Genomic DNA, 17,016 nt, shown 5'->3' with positions numbered 1-17,016 from the left:
TTCTCCCTTTTTCAGAGGCCCCATAAATTTAATCAGTCGGTGGGCTTAAATGTTCAAGCTGCTTTTCTTAAAGACTCTCAGTAAACTGCAAACTTACTTTGGCCGTTGAATCTCCACTTCACCTATGCAGTGGTTTGGGTATCAATCTATATTTTTCAGTACTTTCCTGTTTTTGGTCATAGCTTAGATACTCCAAATAGTTAATGTGCTCTGAGGAGAGTAGGGAACAGCTGAAATATGTAAAGATCTAATTTAATTTACAGTGATTTGGATCCCCTTCAATAAATCCTTTCATATTTCACACACAGCCTTTACAAAATAGACAGTAAGTGTTGGTTTAGGTCAAGTCATGTAGATTGATTCCAATTCAAGTAAGTCAGCTGAGCTCTGTGGTCACATGGGGGAGGGAGGGAGGCATAGAAATGAGTGTCTAGCACAGAGCCTGGCACGGAGTGGGCTCAGTCAGTGCTTCTTCCCAGAATGAATAAGAGTGGATAAGGCATGGCTCTTGTTCTTAAAAAAACACAGTTTAAAAGGAGAGAGAAATGCAGATTAATCCCATAATCTTAACACAGGGCAGACTATATGAAATGCTGCCAGAGAGATATAAGAAACATAGAGGGGACCCAAAAGATTAAGATTAATATTGAAATAGGAGTCCTCGGTGGCTTTTAGTGGAGTATGTGATTAAAATGAATTCCAGCAGAAATTCAAAAGCACTAGACACATACCGAGTATTGTTTGGGTTTCTCCTTTCTTTCTTTCTTTCTTTCTTTCTTTCTTTCTTTCTTTCTTACTTTCTTTTTCTTTTTTCCTTTCCTTGTCTTTTCTTTTCTCACTAAGGCAGGAGAATTGCCCCCTGGAGAAAAGAAAAATGTAAGATTCCCCCCACCCCCAATCCAACATCAGATGCAATAGCGTCTCTGCCAGAAGTAATAGAGTTGGGCACACACCTGTAGGCCATGCAAAGTCCTTGTTTCTGCGGCACATCCCTCATCTGCTAACCAGCCAGACACAAAAATACGGGAAAGTCTCAAGCAGTGGGTAGACATTGCTTGTTCTTTTTACAAAGAATACAGGGATATTTTGTGGTATAAGTTGCCATTTTTTCTTGAAAAACCTCAATAAAGAGAAAAACGGTAACATGCATTTTGAGTCACTTGACTCATGCCTAGAAGGAGTTAAAGGGATGGTCGTTAACTCTGAGGGTACTCAAACCCTCTGGAAATTCTACAAATCTGGGCAGTCTTTGAGAAAACAACATTAAGATTCAAAACTTTCATAACAGACTAGAACACTGGACTAAAACCAATAAAATTAAACTTTGCAGATTTAAATGGAAAGCTTGTATTTCAGCTGAAAAACCAATTCCACATAGCAATGGCCAGGTTTGGTGGCAGTTTATGTGAAAGCATCTAAGGGAGTTAATTGAGCTTCTATTTAATATGAGCCAACAGTGTGATGTTGCTGGGGGGGAGGGGGACTTCGCAGGTTTTATTTATTTTTTATATAGCACTCATTAACGGAAGCATAGTGCCTTGATCACAGAAATTAATCAACTCGATCTTTTTGCATAATCATTTGATACTTGGAAAATCAGTTCAATTCCAGGCACCAAAATTTAAGATGAGATTTGGCAGACGCTAAAACCTCCAGAGGAACATGATCAAAATGGAATATAATCTAGAATTCATGACATAGGAAACACAGATGAAGGAAGTGAGAGGTCTTACCTGGAACGGAGAAGACTTAGAGGTGTTTGACTTTTTTGTTTGTTTGCTTTGGTTTTTTTGTTTGTATGTTTAACAGAATTGTATTTATTTAGTAAGGGTCTTGCCTTGAAGTCAAGTTCTAGAAGCACAGAACTGAGGGGTGAAAAGTCTAGACTAGAACCTTATTCTCATAATGTCTCAGGCAATATGTTTTCTATCAGGTCATAAGTAACCAGCCTGAGTATTTAAATAAACAAATGCAGTTATTAAAACCAGGAAGAAAATAAGGCATGGGTTACCTATAATTTGGTGGAACTCTTCAAACGCTAGTGTGGTCAACAGGATTTATTTTAGCTGAGCCTAAATATTAAACATGTGAACATTTTCTTAAGATCGTGTTTAGTGCATTCCTCTTTGTTCTTTCCTGTTTTTCTTTTTCTTTCTTTCTTTCTTTCTTTCTTTCTTTCTTTCAAAATTTAAAAAAGAAAATCTCTCGCAATCAAGTACGAACACACAGCTACAATAATTGGTGTATTATATAAGGGGTGGTATTTATGGTTAAAGATACAGTTATGCCACGTTTGAGAGGAAAGAAAAAAAGAAATATAAAGAGCCCTTTGAGAGGGTGCGACCACCCCCGCCGTGTGACCACCTGGCGTGCTGTGAGACTCAGCAGATGCAGCGTCAAACTTTTTGGCTTTCGCTGCATTTCTCTCCAGCCTCTCAACTTGTCTAGTCAGTCTGCTGGGGCTTGAGCCACAGGCAGCAGACAAAAGCCAAAGTTAATTGAAAGGAACAGAGGAGGCCTCAGTGGCCTTCATATGCCTGTTTCCGAGTACTCTGACTCTCAATTCTCTTTGTGCCAACAGCCCAGGAAGCCACAGTAGCCCTAATAAGTATCACCCCCCAGAAAGACTCCCAGCTCTGAAGGACTCCTCTGTGGACCCCTCTGGGGTCAATATGCCCAGTGCACCTTAGAGACAGGGACAGTCACGTCTTCTCATCTCTGAGCTCCCTTGCATCACCCACCCTCTCAGGCCCCCCAAGTCCCGAGTCCCAGTGACCTCCCAGAAGGCTCTCTGCTAGCCAGAAGGCTAGCAGCTGGTTCTCTCTGGAAACAAGTTACCACCACCTTTATCTGTCCAAAACCACAAGTGGTTCCCCCAAAACTCAGCTCCTGAGATGACTGGCATTATTCCCCTGGGGTCAGACAAGTCAGCCTGGGCGGCAGGACCTCAGGACTGCCTAACCGAAGATGGGAGATCGGCCTCAAGTCCTATTGTAGAAGCTCTCCACGGAGGAGATGCTCTTCCGATGGCCACAGAATTACATGGGATTCAATTAAAGCGGCTCTAGGGAATATAAAGATTAATGATATCCAGGCTTTGGTCTCCAGGAACTTACGATGTGAAATAATCCGGCAAGAAATCTGAAGCAAGCATCCGCTGTGAGAAAGGCACTGCGCTCTCCGTTAGAGAATGGAGAGCACACAGCGCCTGTCTTCAAGAAGCTTGAAGGCTTCCTATGCCGCACACTCATAGAAAGTTAAGATCCTCCAGAATTAAATACTGAGTGAACAAACGCTTCAGGAGTTTAGAAAGAGATAGGACAACTTCAAAGCAGCCCCAGTATTTGATCATGTGGCAATATCAGTAACATCATTTTGAACAGTTCCCCCATGTAAATACGTATTCAGAATGTATGCGCTCATCTTTGAAAATATAAACTTTAAAAGGTTGAGATACCTCTGAAATCATATCGTTAAAATGATTTTAAAATTCGTTTCATTTTGTATTATTCATGAAACAAAAATATTTTCACTGTCATCAAAATTTTACACTCCTTTTAATATTTCTAATAATATTTCAGGAGGGCCAATTTAATGAGTTTGAATACTTTTTGAAAACCTTGGGTGTTTTTTTTTTTAAACACTTAGGATAAAGCAATATAAGCTCTGATTCCAAAGTCTGTTTGTTTCAATATTTGTTAGTAGATGTTGTAGGTTAAAAGGATATCTCACATAAACATACATCCAACAGGAGAAAGTACATCATTTAGCTTAAATCAGGATACTTTTTTTTTTTAATCTCCTACATCAATTAAGCAAAGGTTGTTGTTGAAATCTGGCTAACCAGCTTCCTTAACAATCAGATGGTCTGGCATATCAAAAGGCATTGCATTTTTTAATGAGTTCAGATCTCCGAAACTCTTCATTTGAAAGTTAACTGTTTACGAGATTTCTTAATTTGCAGATTTTAGGGATTTTATAGGTTACGATATATCGTTTCAGCAACAAAATTGCCAAACAGTGGAAACATTTTCAATCAGCTTTCAAAAATGCTGTCTCAAGTATTGAGATTCTTCAGAAAAGCAGTTACGTTCTTGCCCATTTTACCCTAACGAGACATTAAGTTTCTGTTTGTGTTTTTTACTGACAGCCCATTGACAGCTCAGAAAAGGTGAGAACATTTAGAACCGTTGTCTTTTTATACCAGAAATTGCCAAAATTCATCTCTGAAAATGGCAATTCTTACACAGTTTGCTAAGGGAAATCAGTAAAACTCTGCATGGCATATAACTTACTTCATGGATATTCCTGATCTTATTTCAAAGATTTTGTTTTTGTTTTTTTCTTTTCAAAGACCTTGATTTCCTAAAATGAACGAGGAGGGCTGACCTACTGTAGCATTTTGAATATAGGACGTGACAACACCCCAAAAGTAATAAACTGATGGAATGCCTGTCGACCCTTTGAATGAACGTGGCCTCTCCTTCTCATGGGTCCCTTCTGCCAACTCTGACGGGTGATACATCATCTCATTTATAGCTCGCGTAAGGCCATCACAGTTGCTCCATATATTATGCATTAGGATGCTTAGTTCTTATTTTTTAGATAAAATATAAATAATATAAATAAAACTATTCCTATATTTTTCTCGTGGCCTGGTAGAGTCTCCTCCGTGGGGAATGTGCAGCACACTAAGGAAGTAGCTAAAGGAAGAGGTGGTCAGAGCTGGAAAGGCACAGAGGCTGTGGACTGTGAGGCTAGTTCCTGGATCCCTCGTGCCCGTACTGCCTCCCAGAGAATCTGGGGGTGAGGGGGGCACCCTGGTGGTCCTTGCCTCTTCCGAGCTCCCCATGTAAAATGCAACACCCCACACTTCCTTTCGCCATCACCCAAAAGGCCCACTTCGCCACCAGTGATCGCTTGTCCCCAGGAGAATGTGAAATAAGCACAACCAAACCGGGGTCCCCCAAGCCATTGCAGCCCAGACAGGAAGTTACCTCACAACAAACCCCTGAGTTTATTAGGAAGCTGTCCTCAGAGAATCAAGCAGGGACTGTGCTTTGAACAAGTTAGTCATGTTTCCAGAGAAACCCCAGCCTGTATTAAGATGCCTTTAAAAACAGAATGGAAGCACCTTTCTATCGAGACAAATCTCCCACATCTGCTAACCCTTAATTCTAAATTACAGCTTTGAAATTGGAAAGCGGTACTATAGCACTCTGCTGGTGACCAAGAGCAACTCAGATGTGCCCGGCCTTGCAGATGCCTTGGCAGCAGAGGCAACTTGCCATCTTCTTTTAAAAAAGAGGCTTTAAGGCCAGGATCGGATCGTAGAAGGTTAATTTAAATTCTAAGGAAAAAGGAATAACGTGCGCATGCCAAGGCAAGTTGCTTCATACATCCCATTAAAAAATAAAAGGCAGCATTAGGAAAACAAGAGATCATTACTGAGTTAAGTACAAAGTTCCCTCCAAAATGCTTGATTTCATGGGAGAACATTAAATGCGTGAATTCCCTTGAGCTTGTATTTGCTGAGCACGTAGTGTATAGCAGATCGTGGAGGACTATGTGAAAAAGCCTGTGCTGGGGACTCTGGGAGTGTTAAGGAAAGAGAGGGCTTTCGTCCCAACGATTACCCCACCTCCCCGTAGGGATATTTAAACAGCAAGAAACATCCTAATGAATCAAGAGATGAATTTACTCCCCCTGATGCACCCAGAACTTCCTAAACTAGGGTGTGTCTTGCATGTGGACAAAGTAGTCTCCAAACCAGTAGCATCTATCTGGGGGCAACCTTCTGTGTAATGAAGCCTTGTGGGCTTTTATCTTGCGCACGGTCCCTGTCCTCCATCTGCAAAGTCAGAGCACAAAACACAGGGCTAAGTCCAGTCTCTGATTATCATAAAAGATGTGACAAAATCCACAATGCCGATGAGCCAATCCTCCGATAATGGGAGCAGAAAGATAGAAAAGCTAGATCTGGGCCCAAAACCAAGTCAACCATTTGCATGACAATTTTAAAGACAGAGAAAGGTCTAGAAGATGATTTGCTTTGCAGAGTTATGAAGACATGAATTTTCATTGTGCCTTGGCCACTCATAATTATTTTTTAAAACTAACAAAGAACAGTTGAGATATGGATCCATTATAAGAAGGAGAGCAAATATGGAATCAATCTTTGCTGCAAGAGCCCAGAAATTACTGTCTAATAATGAAACAATTTGAAGAGAGAAAAATCTGAAAACATTTAGAGGGACAATGAAATCATAAGCAATAAGAAGAAAGATTTGTGAATATCAAACCCTGCCAAGTCCAAAGTCCCCGCCCCACCCCCCCACCACTAGGATTTCAAAATCATTAGAGGGAGTAAATGTTGTAGAAAGCCACCTCACATTTGGAAAGGCAATGGATAATGAGAATAGGAAAGAATAACAGCAATCATTAAATCTAGAAGGGAATTTTGAGAGCATCTGTCTAACTGTCCAATGCAATAGATGAAGAAAGAGAGATCCAGAGGGGCTAAAAGATTCGTCCTTGTTCAGGATTTCCACCTGCCCCTGAAGAGTCCTTCCCGCCGCCCTGCATTCTGCTGTGGTTCACACGCAGGGGGAACAAACCCCAACTGAAATATTTGGGTTGTGCATGCAGGGACAAAAATAATATTCAGATGTCCAGTAAATATGAACCCCTTCCTCCAATGCTTCTAATGTCAAAAAGAAAGAGGGATATTAAGTCTTCACATCTGATGGCATCATGGAAACTGGGTCCTGATATGTTTAGTCATTTCATCACAGCGTAAAACCCAGAGCACTCATTCCTTCTCCCATCCCATTAAGCCAGGAGGGTAGCTACCAGTAGGAATTTTCTAGGGAGATGATGTATGCCTTTCACTGAGGACATTCCTTACCCTTCAAAAATGATTTAGCTTAAATAGAACCCCTGCACTCTACTGTCCCAAGATTATAAGAAAGATATTTTATTGGCACTTACCATGTATAGGTTTTTAACTACGTATTATGGAATTATCGAGTATATGCCAAAGTAAGCAGAATAGCATAATAAACCTCTGTGTGCCCATCACTTAGGCTCAACAATATCACTTCAATCTTACTTCGTCAATGCTTCTACTCACCTCCTCCCTTCCTTGTTATTCCGAAGCTGATCCCAGATGATACCGTGTGACTGTACCTATAAATAGTTCAGCAAATATTCCTAAAAGATGAGCACTTTAAAAAATTATCATAACGCAATTACCAAACACCTAAGAAAATAAACAGTGGTTAAATAATATCATGAAATGCCCAGACAGTATTCAGAATTCCATGAACTCATGAAATATGATCTCTTTTGACAGTTTGTTTAAACTGGAAGCAAAATGTGGTCCTTTTATCTCTTAAGTCTCTTTTAATGTACAGTTTCACCCCCTTCCCTGCCTTTCTTTCCTTGCATTTTATTTGTGAAATCCCCCAGGTGGTGTGCCCAGAATTCCCCACAGTCTGTGTTTTCTTGAATGAACCCAGTGTACCTCCTTATTTCGTGGTGTGGGAACAAGAGCTGAGCTGCCCCGTATGGTAACCACTAGCCACGTGGAGCTATTTAGATACAAGTTAAATTAAAAATGCAGTTTCTCTGTCACATCAGCCACATTTCAGGGGCTTAGTAGCCACATGTGGTTAGGGGCTACCAAATAGGACAGCACAGATATAGAATATTGCCACGACTGCAGAAACTTGTACTAGACAGCACTCCACCAGAGGCTTACTAAAGGGTCATGGGGTAGCTTTGGAGAGAGGGAAGAATGAAATCTCAGCCAGCTAGCCTTTAACTCAAAATTGAGCTTCAGCATTGTATTTACTTTAAACCTCTGCACCTGGACATTGAAAATGAAATAAAAATCCAAGGGATCTGTTTGTTTTTATAATTTTATAAATAGTATATTTACAAGTACTTTTATTCACTTTTGTTATCCAACTTTTTTTTTAGATTTAACCACACTAATATATTATGTGTAGCTTTTTCCTTTTGACAGATGTATAATATTCTATTGTTTGACTGTATCACAACTGATTAATTACACCTTTAACATTTAGATTGTTTTCAGTCTTCTGAGCTTCAAGGAACATCGTTATACATCCTCAGCCTCCTGCTACAAATGAGTAAAGGAGGCAGCCTGAACACAATCTCTGGGGCATTAAGCATGCCCATCTTCGGTGCTAGTGGTCACTGCCCAGCTGCTCTCTGATATGATGATCTGAGTTTCCACTCCCACCAACAGTGTGCAAGGGTCCCCACTTCCTTACAGCATCACCAGGGTTAGGTAGTTTCAGCCTGGTCATTTTTCCTAATATGGGTTCATGCATATGCAGTAAAAGTATAAATACAAGCGTGGGAAGGAAAGAGGAGGGGAAGGAAAGGAAAAGAAAGGAGAAAGGACACTGATTGAGCTAAAGCTGTATTTTCTTTCCTTAAAAAAATAATGCATATATGGTGAAAGTTAACATTTGTGCAATGTGAATGGTGGGTGCAAAGGAGTTGCTAATGATATTTTTAGTACTGTTTGGTACGTTTACACTACTCAGAATCAACTGATTTCATAATCACTTTTCAATGCAAGGGCTTAATAAAATATATACAGCACAGAATAAATTACTGAATACGGTATTATCTACTAGGTTTTGTTTGTTTGTTTTTGGCACTTCATGCTAAAAAGAAAACACAGCGAGAGACAAGCCAGTGCTTGTGTTGATCCCCAGTGACCCGCAGCTCATAGAGTTTTCCAGGTTTATTCAGCTGGAATATTGCCAGATAATTGCCTAAAAATGTTTTTACTTTTTACCTGTATGCTATATGATATATTCCATAGCACTTTCTTCCCCAAAGATGAGATAAACTGATAAAAAGGGAAATTGCAGATGCCATCTGTAATGGGAAGAATGCGTGAGGTGTGTGGAGAACCTCCGACTCATTTTGTTACTCCCCAACTGGGCGGAGAAGGTAGATTGCCTGGCTGGGACCTGGAGGCTTGCGAGCTCTTTCTATCGCTCTGTTTGCAGTGGTTGCTTTAGAATCCAAACTAGATCTCTTCTAGAGAAGCCTTTGATTCTAAGGCAGCAATGATTAGTGTGATTCATCAGTCCGAAGACAATTTTTAAACAACGCCCATGGGCAAGGCACCATGCCACGCTGTGTGAGGGACATAAAGATGGACAAAAATTTGCCTCCACATCCGAGAACCTACAATTGAGCAACCTTTTTCCTTTCACAACACCAACTACAAACAATTTATTTTTATACTCAGAAGCTCACTCTGGCTTTGTTCTATTTTGATCTTTATAACTTATTTTAAAGATTGTTCAGTAGTTATTCGTTGCTCAGTAAGTCTTACAACGACCTTGGGCCGAAAGCAGTAACATTTTGACCTGTCCTGTGGGACTTAGAGCTTCCCACTCCATAAAGCCAGTGGTGTAAATAACTTCAAATGATCCCCTCTTGGAATTCTGTGTCAGGCACAGCATGAGAGAGAAAGGGAATGAAGCAGGGAAAGGAATAAAGTGGGAGTGCCCCAGAATAAGCGAGAGTGGTATCCATGTTTTCAGCATTTTTATTCCTCATTTCCCTCAAGATAATTTACTCCGCCTCTCTACTAGTTGAAAAAAACCTAGAATAACACAGCAAACCATGATGCCAGAATAAACACATTTCCTTTCGGTCTCAGTAATGTTTAGTAAGGGTCGGCGTCTTCTCCATGGGCGTCCTTGGAGTTGAGCATTTAGGGTATATCACAGCAGCAAAAAAAACTAAGTGAGGACACACCTCTTGGGTTCATAAAAAGGGAGGGGCCAGTGTGGAGACAGGGCAGCAGAGTATGTGTGAGTGCACACGCATGCGTGTGGGTACACACATGGTTGTACTTGCATGTACATGCGTGCTCAGAAACAGCACAGGGAGAAAGAATGACCTAAAGGAGGAAAGGTCCGCTACGTCTTGAAGCCATTCACACTTCACAGTGTCTGAACTTGCAGGGGAAGGGGTTCCGAAGGCTGGTTAGTGGTGGCAATACCAGACTTCTGGAGACTAGAAGTTTGACTCCAAGAGTACAGGTGCATCTGGCCAGCAAGACATGAAAAGAACTCTTTGCAGACAACCGACAGCCCAGTATGGGGAGTGTGAATGACTCAGAAACATCTGGCTGATTTCCCTCAAGGTTTCCAGAGGATGAATTGGTTAGTCGTTCAGTCAGTGGGACACTTCAGGCAGCTTGACAAATCCAGAACACTGGGGGCAAAAGTTAGAGAAATGGTGTCATCTCAGGTAGAGTGTCCTAGAAAATAATCCCCCTTTCTGTCAGTAGAAGAGGATTAGAGGTAAGGGGGTTCCTGTACAAGGTGTGTCAAGGTCAATGTGTATCTTTTGTGAGGTTGGTAGTAGGAATGAATGATCCAGATTGCTTTTTATAAAGGACTATTTGTCATTTTTTGCATCCAGCATCTACAAAAAAAGAAAGCATAACCTAATCCTAAATTCCGTCAGATCAAATGTCACAGGGCTGAATAAAAAAAAAAAAGTTTTAATAGGGAAAGGTCATGGGAACACCAAGTCTGACCTTGACCACCAGGGCAGAGTTTCCTACAAGGTCTGAGCTTCAGTTTCTAAGTCTCAAAAACAGCAACAAGGGTATTTCACAGAATTATTGTGAAGATGGAAATGGTATAGAAGGAATGCCGTGTACACAGAAGATACTTACTATTTTTATTATTTTCAGTTTCCATAAAGAGAAAGGAAGAAGAGTTACCGGGTCACATCCATAGCATTGCTTTTCCAGGGTCGTCACGGCCAAGTACAGTGCCAGTCGTCCCTACACAGGCGGGGTTTCGGGCGGCTTGCCTCTGGTGCTCAACCTTCTCTCTTCCCCTCCTGCAGCCAGCTCCTCCCTGAAGAAGCGATTCAAGCGGCGGGAGATCGAGGCCATCCAGTGCGAGGTGCGCAAGATGTGCAACTACTCCAAGATCCTGTCCACCAAGAAGAACCTGGACCACGTGAACAAGATCCTAAAGGCCAAGCGGCTGCAGAGACAATCAAAGACAGGCAACAACTTCGTCAAGAAGAGGAGAGGGCGTCCGCGAAAGCAGCCCACGCAGTTCGACGAGGACTCCAGAGACCAAATGCCGGTGCTGGAAAAATGCATCGACCTTCCCAGCAAGAGGGGGCAGAAGCCGAGCCTCAGCCCGCTCGTCTTGGAGCCAGCGGCCACTCAAGACACCATCATGGCCACCATCGAGGCGGTCATCCACATGGCCCGGGAGGCGCCGCCCCTGCCCCCGCCGCCCCCGCCGCCCCTCCCGCCCCCGCCTCCGCCGCCGCCCCCGCCTCCCCCACCCCTGCCCAAGACCCCCCGAGGAGGAGGGAAGAGGAAACACAAACCTCAGCCTCCTGCTCAGCCCCTGCAGCAGCCGCCCCCGCAGCAGCCCCTGCCCCAGGAAGAGGAGGTGAAGGCCAAAAGGCAGAGGAAGTCCCGAGGGAGTGAGAGTGATGGCCTTCCCTAGGGTGGGTCTGGGCGTCTGAACCTGGGGCTGGGGGAACTGACACATTGGAAGTGCAGTGAGCCGGGGTGGGGGCAGAATCCCACGCTGCAGGGACACCGATGCCCTTCTCTCCAGAAGCTGGGCAGGCAGAATCGCGCCCGATGACGGGGTGGAGCCAACAGTAGCTCTTGGGAAAGCAAAGCAGGGGGACGCCTTCAAAAGAAGCTTGTCTGTGCTTCACACAGCAGTTGCAAACCACGCGGCACTTCAGTATGGCTAGATCCTTTGCAGGCGAGCAGAAGACCCATGGAGGAGCAGAAAGCCGGTGGTGCTCTCCGACAGCCACCCGACCTCCTGCATCCAAGGTGCGTCTCTGATTCCATTGCATTTGCTGGCCAGGAAAATTGAAAGGGAAGCACCCTCAATTAGGAAACATTCCAAGGGGAGAAAAGCTGCAAATTTCTCGACTGGCTTTGTTGTAACCCATTTCCATTTACTTGGTTTTTACTTTTATTTTGGTTTTTCCAAGCTCGGCTAGGCTTCGGGGCACCAACATCATCTTCAGGTGACCTGAATCTTTCCATTAACCATACAGTTTCCCAGATGGATTCGTCATCAGAAGGTGGAATGCTAGTGATAGGCAACCTTAGACGTGGATCCAGATCCTTCTGTATGTCTCCTCTGTACCACACACTGATACTTAGCGTAGTCGGTTCCTAGTTTTCCTTTGCCTGTTGTATTTCCATATACCTTTTCATTAACTTACTTGTTGCCTTCTTTTCCTTGGTACACACCTAAATAATGTAAACTTTATGTGTGTTGTAATGTTCACCCTTGGCATGCTGTCCCAAGGAACTTGGCTTTGAATCCCAATCATTGTGAGACAGAGATACTCAGTATTGATAGAGCCTTTTTAATAAGTGATTTAGAGCAGCCGAGGATATGTTGGCCGGGGTGTCAACCAGGTTATTTTTATACTTAAAACATATCAGCAGAGAATAGGCAGAATAAAATGGTTTTAATAACCCATAGCAAATGGAATAACTGACAAATCACCAAAAATTGAAACCCCAGACCCACCAGAAAGACAAATGTCTAGCAATGCCTTGGTATGTGAATTTTCATACAAGTAACTATCGTAAGTCATTGAAAAAAGGAAACAACAAGACAATAGAATAAGTCCATTATCTCTTGGTAATTATTTCTTAAAAGCAAATGGGATTAAGTGTTCTTATCTGGAAAAAAAAGAAAGAAAGAAAAGAAAATGCTCAAAGGGTATCACCACTCCAATTGTATCAAGCCACCTTGGACAAAGTATCCAAATTGTGGTTGCCTTAATAAACTAAAACATTTTTGTACATAATGTAATTATAAATCTATCAGTCTGCATGGATGCAAACTGTGTGTGACAAATCGTCTTTTAAATGGTCAATTTCAACTGTACATTTCTCATCCAAGTTGTACTCTAGCCATCGGTTTAGCGTGGACAGATATTCCATCTCTAACACCCATTTCCACAGCTCAAGTGAAACATGTTAAGAAGACTCAGAATGAATATGAAGTTATTCCATCGCCGTAGATGTTTTCTAAAAGTCAGATGTGGAAATTTCAAATAAGTATTTTTGATTTCCTCCCTTCCTCCTCCCCTTACCTTCCCCAAGACATCAAACACCTGGCATGGTAGATTATAAAAAGAGAGACACTGAGAGACAGAATTCAATTTTCTAATAGGAATTAGAATATCTGGTTTACCTCCAAATTAAGATTCTTTACAGGAACTTGGGACTGGCTGGAAATTGTATTATCACTTCAAAACACAACACTATTTCCTTAGAGAGAGATGGATTTTTGTTGGGAACACAGGAGAATAAGGGATGGGATATCTATGGGAGTAAATTTTTAAAAATCCCAAGTTTATATGCTTGCGAACATCACTGCTCTGTCATGGCACCAACAATTGGGTGAAATTACCCACAGAGCCATCCTATTCTGCCCCGTCACCTTGGACTTAACATCATTTGCTCCCCACTAGGTCAGTCACATTTAATCCTAGTAATATGTAAGTTTAAAGGGATGCATTCTCCTGTACTTTAAAGCTTATATCATAGATACTCCGTTTGTGACCTAGGTGGACCTTTGGCATTTCACACAAGTTGAACAGCAAAATCAAACCAGCCACTTTCAATTTGTCATTCCTAAGCCATGTCTGAGTGGTTCTAAAGTCACCGGAGAGGAAGATTTAAATTAGCCCCGCTCACCCCACCGTTGCCATGAAAGAGCAACCATTTTCATTCCAATTAAACCATAAAGGGATTTCTCTCCTGTCAGGCTTTGAAAAATCATTTCCTTCATTCTTGCTTTTACCCTTCTTCCAGGCATTTCCCCCACCAAGACTGTGAGCAGACTAAACCTTCCTGCAGACGAGAATGGGCTGGCCCCTCTCTAAACTTCTTAAAGAAGGACCCCCACCCCTAATTGACATTAACCTCTAGTTGGAGAGGAATTTCAGAAAAGTTAAGGAGGCATTAGAATTTCCAGACCAAGGTAAGGCATTCCTGGAGGGATACAGCAGGCTTCTCACTTATACATAAACTCAGTTCTACAGTTGTCATGTGACTTAAATACAAATCCTCCATACTTAGGACCCTAAAAATAGATTAGAAAACTGCAGAGGAGCCAGGGTGAGACATGCTGAATAAACCCATGGAAGGTGGAAGCAAGTCCCAGCACCTGGCAACCTCCTCTCTCCCCTGCCCAGTGCCCCTTCCATGTCACGTGACCTTTCCCTTTTTCTTCTACCTTCCATTAACTTAACTCCTCTCACTGGTACAACCTTCTCCTTATTCTCTAACGCCTTCCCATTAGCCTCACCTCTCCTGTCCAGGCTCAACACTGGGCCAGTCTAGTTTCACCTCTCATTTGCTGTAGACCCAGGATGAGAGCCCCAGCAATCTTGACCTGGACCGAGGCATCTCTAGCCAGTCAACACTGCCTTCTGGGGCTGCATTTTTATTTACGGAAGATGTCCTTTGGGATGTATAGGACTCCATAAACACCTCCACAAATTATTTCATTAGAAATCTCTTGTTTTGTTTTGTTTTTCTGGAATCCTTTCCTTCAGCAAGCAAGCGTGAACCCACTTATAGAGAGTCTGATTAGGGGTGAGCAGAGGATAAACTGAGATGCAGAAGCCTCCTTCTAGGTGATGATGGGTCTTCTGATCTACCCTCCTTAGTGGCTGAGGAGCCACTTGCTTTTCAACCCCTCATCTCAGATGAAAGATCCAGAAGTCTGACTTCCTCAAATAGCATGGCTCTGGCTACAACCCAGGGAAGATAGGTCAAAAGAAAGGAGAGCATGTCAGGGGCTGGGTTGTGACTTGGCAGGACCGGGACTCAACAACCACTGACAGCCCAGAGTAGGTGACTAAGGGCTGACAGAGGATTAGCATGTTAACTTGGCTACTGTCCGGAGTGGGAGACCATGTTCCATGGCAGCCGGAATTTGTGCTCTGCACATTGCTGGCTCTATAAATATGATAAGCAAGTGGTGACAGAATTATAGTATCAGGTGATGTACTACATGCAGATCATAAAGGATTTGGGTTTAGTACTTTTGGAGAAAAATCCCACTCCTACAGCTTATGACCCAACGATATTCAGACAATGAGTTTTTGGAGAATATTTTTCCCCTACCACTAGGAAGATTTACCTGGGAACTGTCTGAAGTCTATACATATATTTCCAAAGCCTTTAAATGCCAACTGTAGCATGGAGAGAGACGGGGTGGCAGAAGCCGAAATGCCTCAGAAGCCATTTAAGTGTTACATTGCGGGATTTTCAGTCCTTTTCATCATGTAAGAGTAGATAAATATAGACATTATTCTCAACACTACCCTCTAGTATCACAATGGTCCAAATGCCAGAGCTTACAGATAATGTCATCACAGTGCCTAGAAACTCAAACTGTAATATACCGTAGCATTTTCTTGGTGTTTTTTAAAGTTTCTTTCCACAATACAAGGCTCCCTCTGCCTCTTGTTTCTTGGAGAGTTTGCCCCACTGATGAGTCTTCCCTCCCGTGGGACTCGGTCATTTGGGGAACAGTCTTAGAAGCACATATCAACCAAGGAAGAAACTTCCTGGATATCGATTACCACTTCCCCAGGTATAATAAACACTACAGGGGGGAAGGATTGAGAAGAGCTGCCACCGGTCAACACTGAAGAGCAGTTCCAACCTAGGTTGGTGTCTTTCTTTTCTTCCTTTTTTAAAAAATCTATTTCTTAAATAATAATAAATGCACATGATGTGTTAAATATGTATATATATATTTCAAAAGAAAAAAATGGGGCACAAGATTGTCTTATAAGTCGTGCTGGCTAATTTTTAGTTTGTATTCATAAGTGGTTTTTAAAAGCCTTTTTTAAAGTGTAATTTGCATGTTCTACTTTGATTGTATGTAAACATATTTTAGAACAAAAAATGTATTTGTATTTTATTGAATATAGAGGCAAGAAAATTGTACATTGTTTGAAATGTTCTTTTTGTAACAGTTTTTATTCATAAAGCATTTTTGTACATTTAAAATGAACACGGACTTGCTGTTATTTGAGGCGTAGATACATCTGGCATGCTTTACTGTCATGCTCCTCCATGGTCTTAGATGTTGGGTTTTAAACATTTTTTCTAAAAGAAAGCTCAGTCTTTTTCGCTACCAGATCAGGTTAGCACAGTATAGAGCACTTAACTATTAAAAAAAAAAAGTTAATCCTATTCATATGTTATTCATTGTGTGAAATTAAAGACATTCAATTCAGTCTAACATGAGTTGTGAATTCTTTTGTTTTATTTTCCATCTGGTTCACATCACTAAGGAGTTTAATAGTATTTGGGGGGTCTTTGCTCACACAAACTGGACAGAGAATCATTGAGAAAATTCTAACCAAACTTCTGCCTTTTGTCTGAATCTGGGAAGAATGTTTGGCGCAGGATTTGAGACTGATTTACTGGATTACTGTTCAGAATACATTACACCTGAACATAAAGCCAATGGCTGATTCAAAGAACCAGTCAGAACCTCTGCTGAAAGCAATCAAAGCTTGTCGTATGATGTTGGAGACCCATCCTGCCCTAGATTTTTTGAACATTGTGGATAGGGATTAAACTTTCTTACCAAATATCCCATGATGTCAGATATCTGAAGGATAGATTCCTGGCTGGAGTTCAAGTTTGGAGTGATAGGAAAGGCTAGTTAATCAACTATAGCCAGTTAGGGGTCACCTAGCCAACGTCCACCAGTCTGAACAAGACCATGAGGACAAGAGCCAGGAGTGAGAAGTCCTTGTTCTGAAGGAACTTACAAGGCCTGAGTGTGAAAAACAAACTCGCCGTTCTAAGTGAAACACGGCAAGCGGTAAAACTGATGGTGTCCCAGGAGAAGTGGAGGGGCCGCCAGGCTGGCACTTTCTTCTCCTCACACTCTGTTCTAATTT

The 17,016-nt window shown here is 42.1% G+C and overlaps 1 protein-coding gene across 3 annotated transcripts in view; it reads left to right on the top strand.

Annotated features, from left to right (window-relative positions):
* Positions 1 to 16,346, top strand: part of SETBP1 (SET binding protein 1) — a 363,307-nt gene extending 346,961 nt beyond the window's left edge. For all 3 annotated transcript variants that reach the window (XM_059139956.1, XM_059139957.1, XM_059139958.1), the window contains one exon: positions 10,921 to 16,346. In XM_059139956.1, the coding sequence (XP_058995939.1) occupies positions 10,921 to 11,543 (623 nt within the window). In that variant the 3' untranslated portion in view covers positions 11,544 to 16,346. The remainder of the gene's footprint in view (positions 1 to 10,920) is intronic.
* The last annotated feature ends 670 nt before the right edge of the window (positions 16,347 to 17,016 follow it).

This window comes from Mustela lutreola, chromosome 11, assembly GCF_030435805.1.
Source record: "Mustela lutreola isolate mMusLut2 chromosome 11, mMusLut2.pri, whole genome shotgun sequence".
NCBI lineage: Eukaryota > Metazoa > Chordata > Mammalia > Carnivora > Mustelidae > Mustela > Mustela lutreola.
The sequence above is the reverse complement of the archived record's forward strand: the minus strand, read 5'-3'. Positions and strand labels throughout refer to the sequence as shown.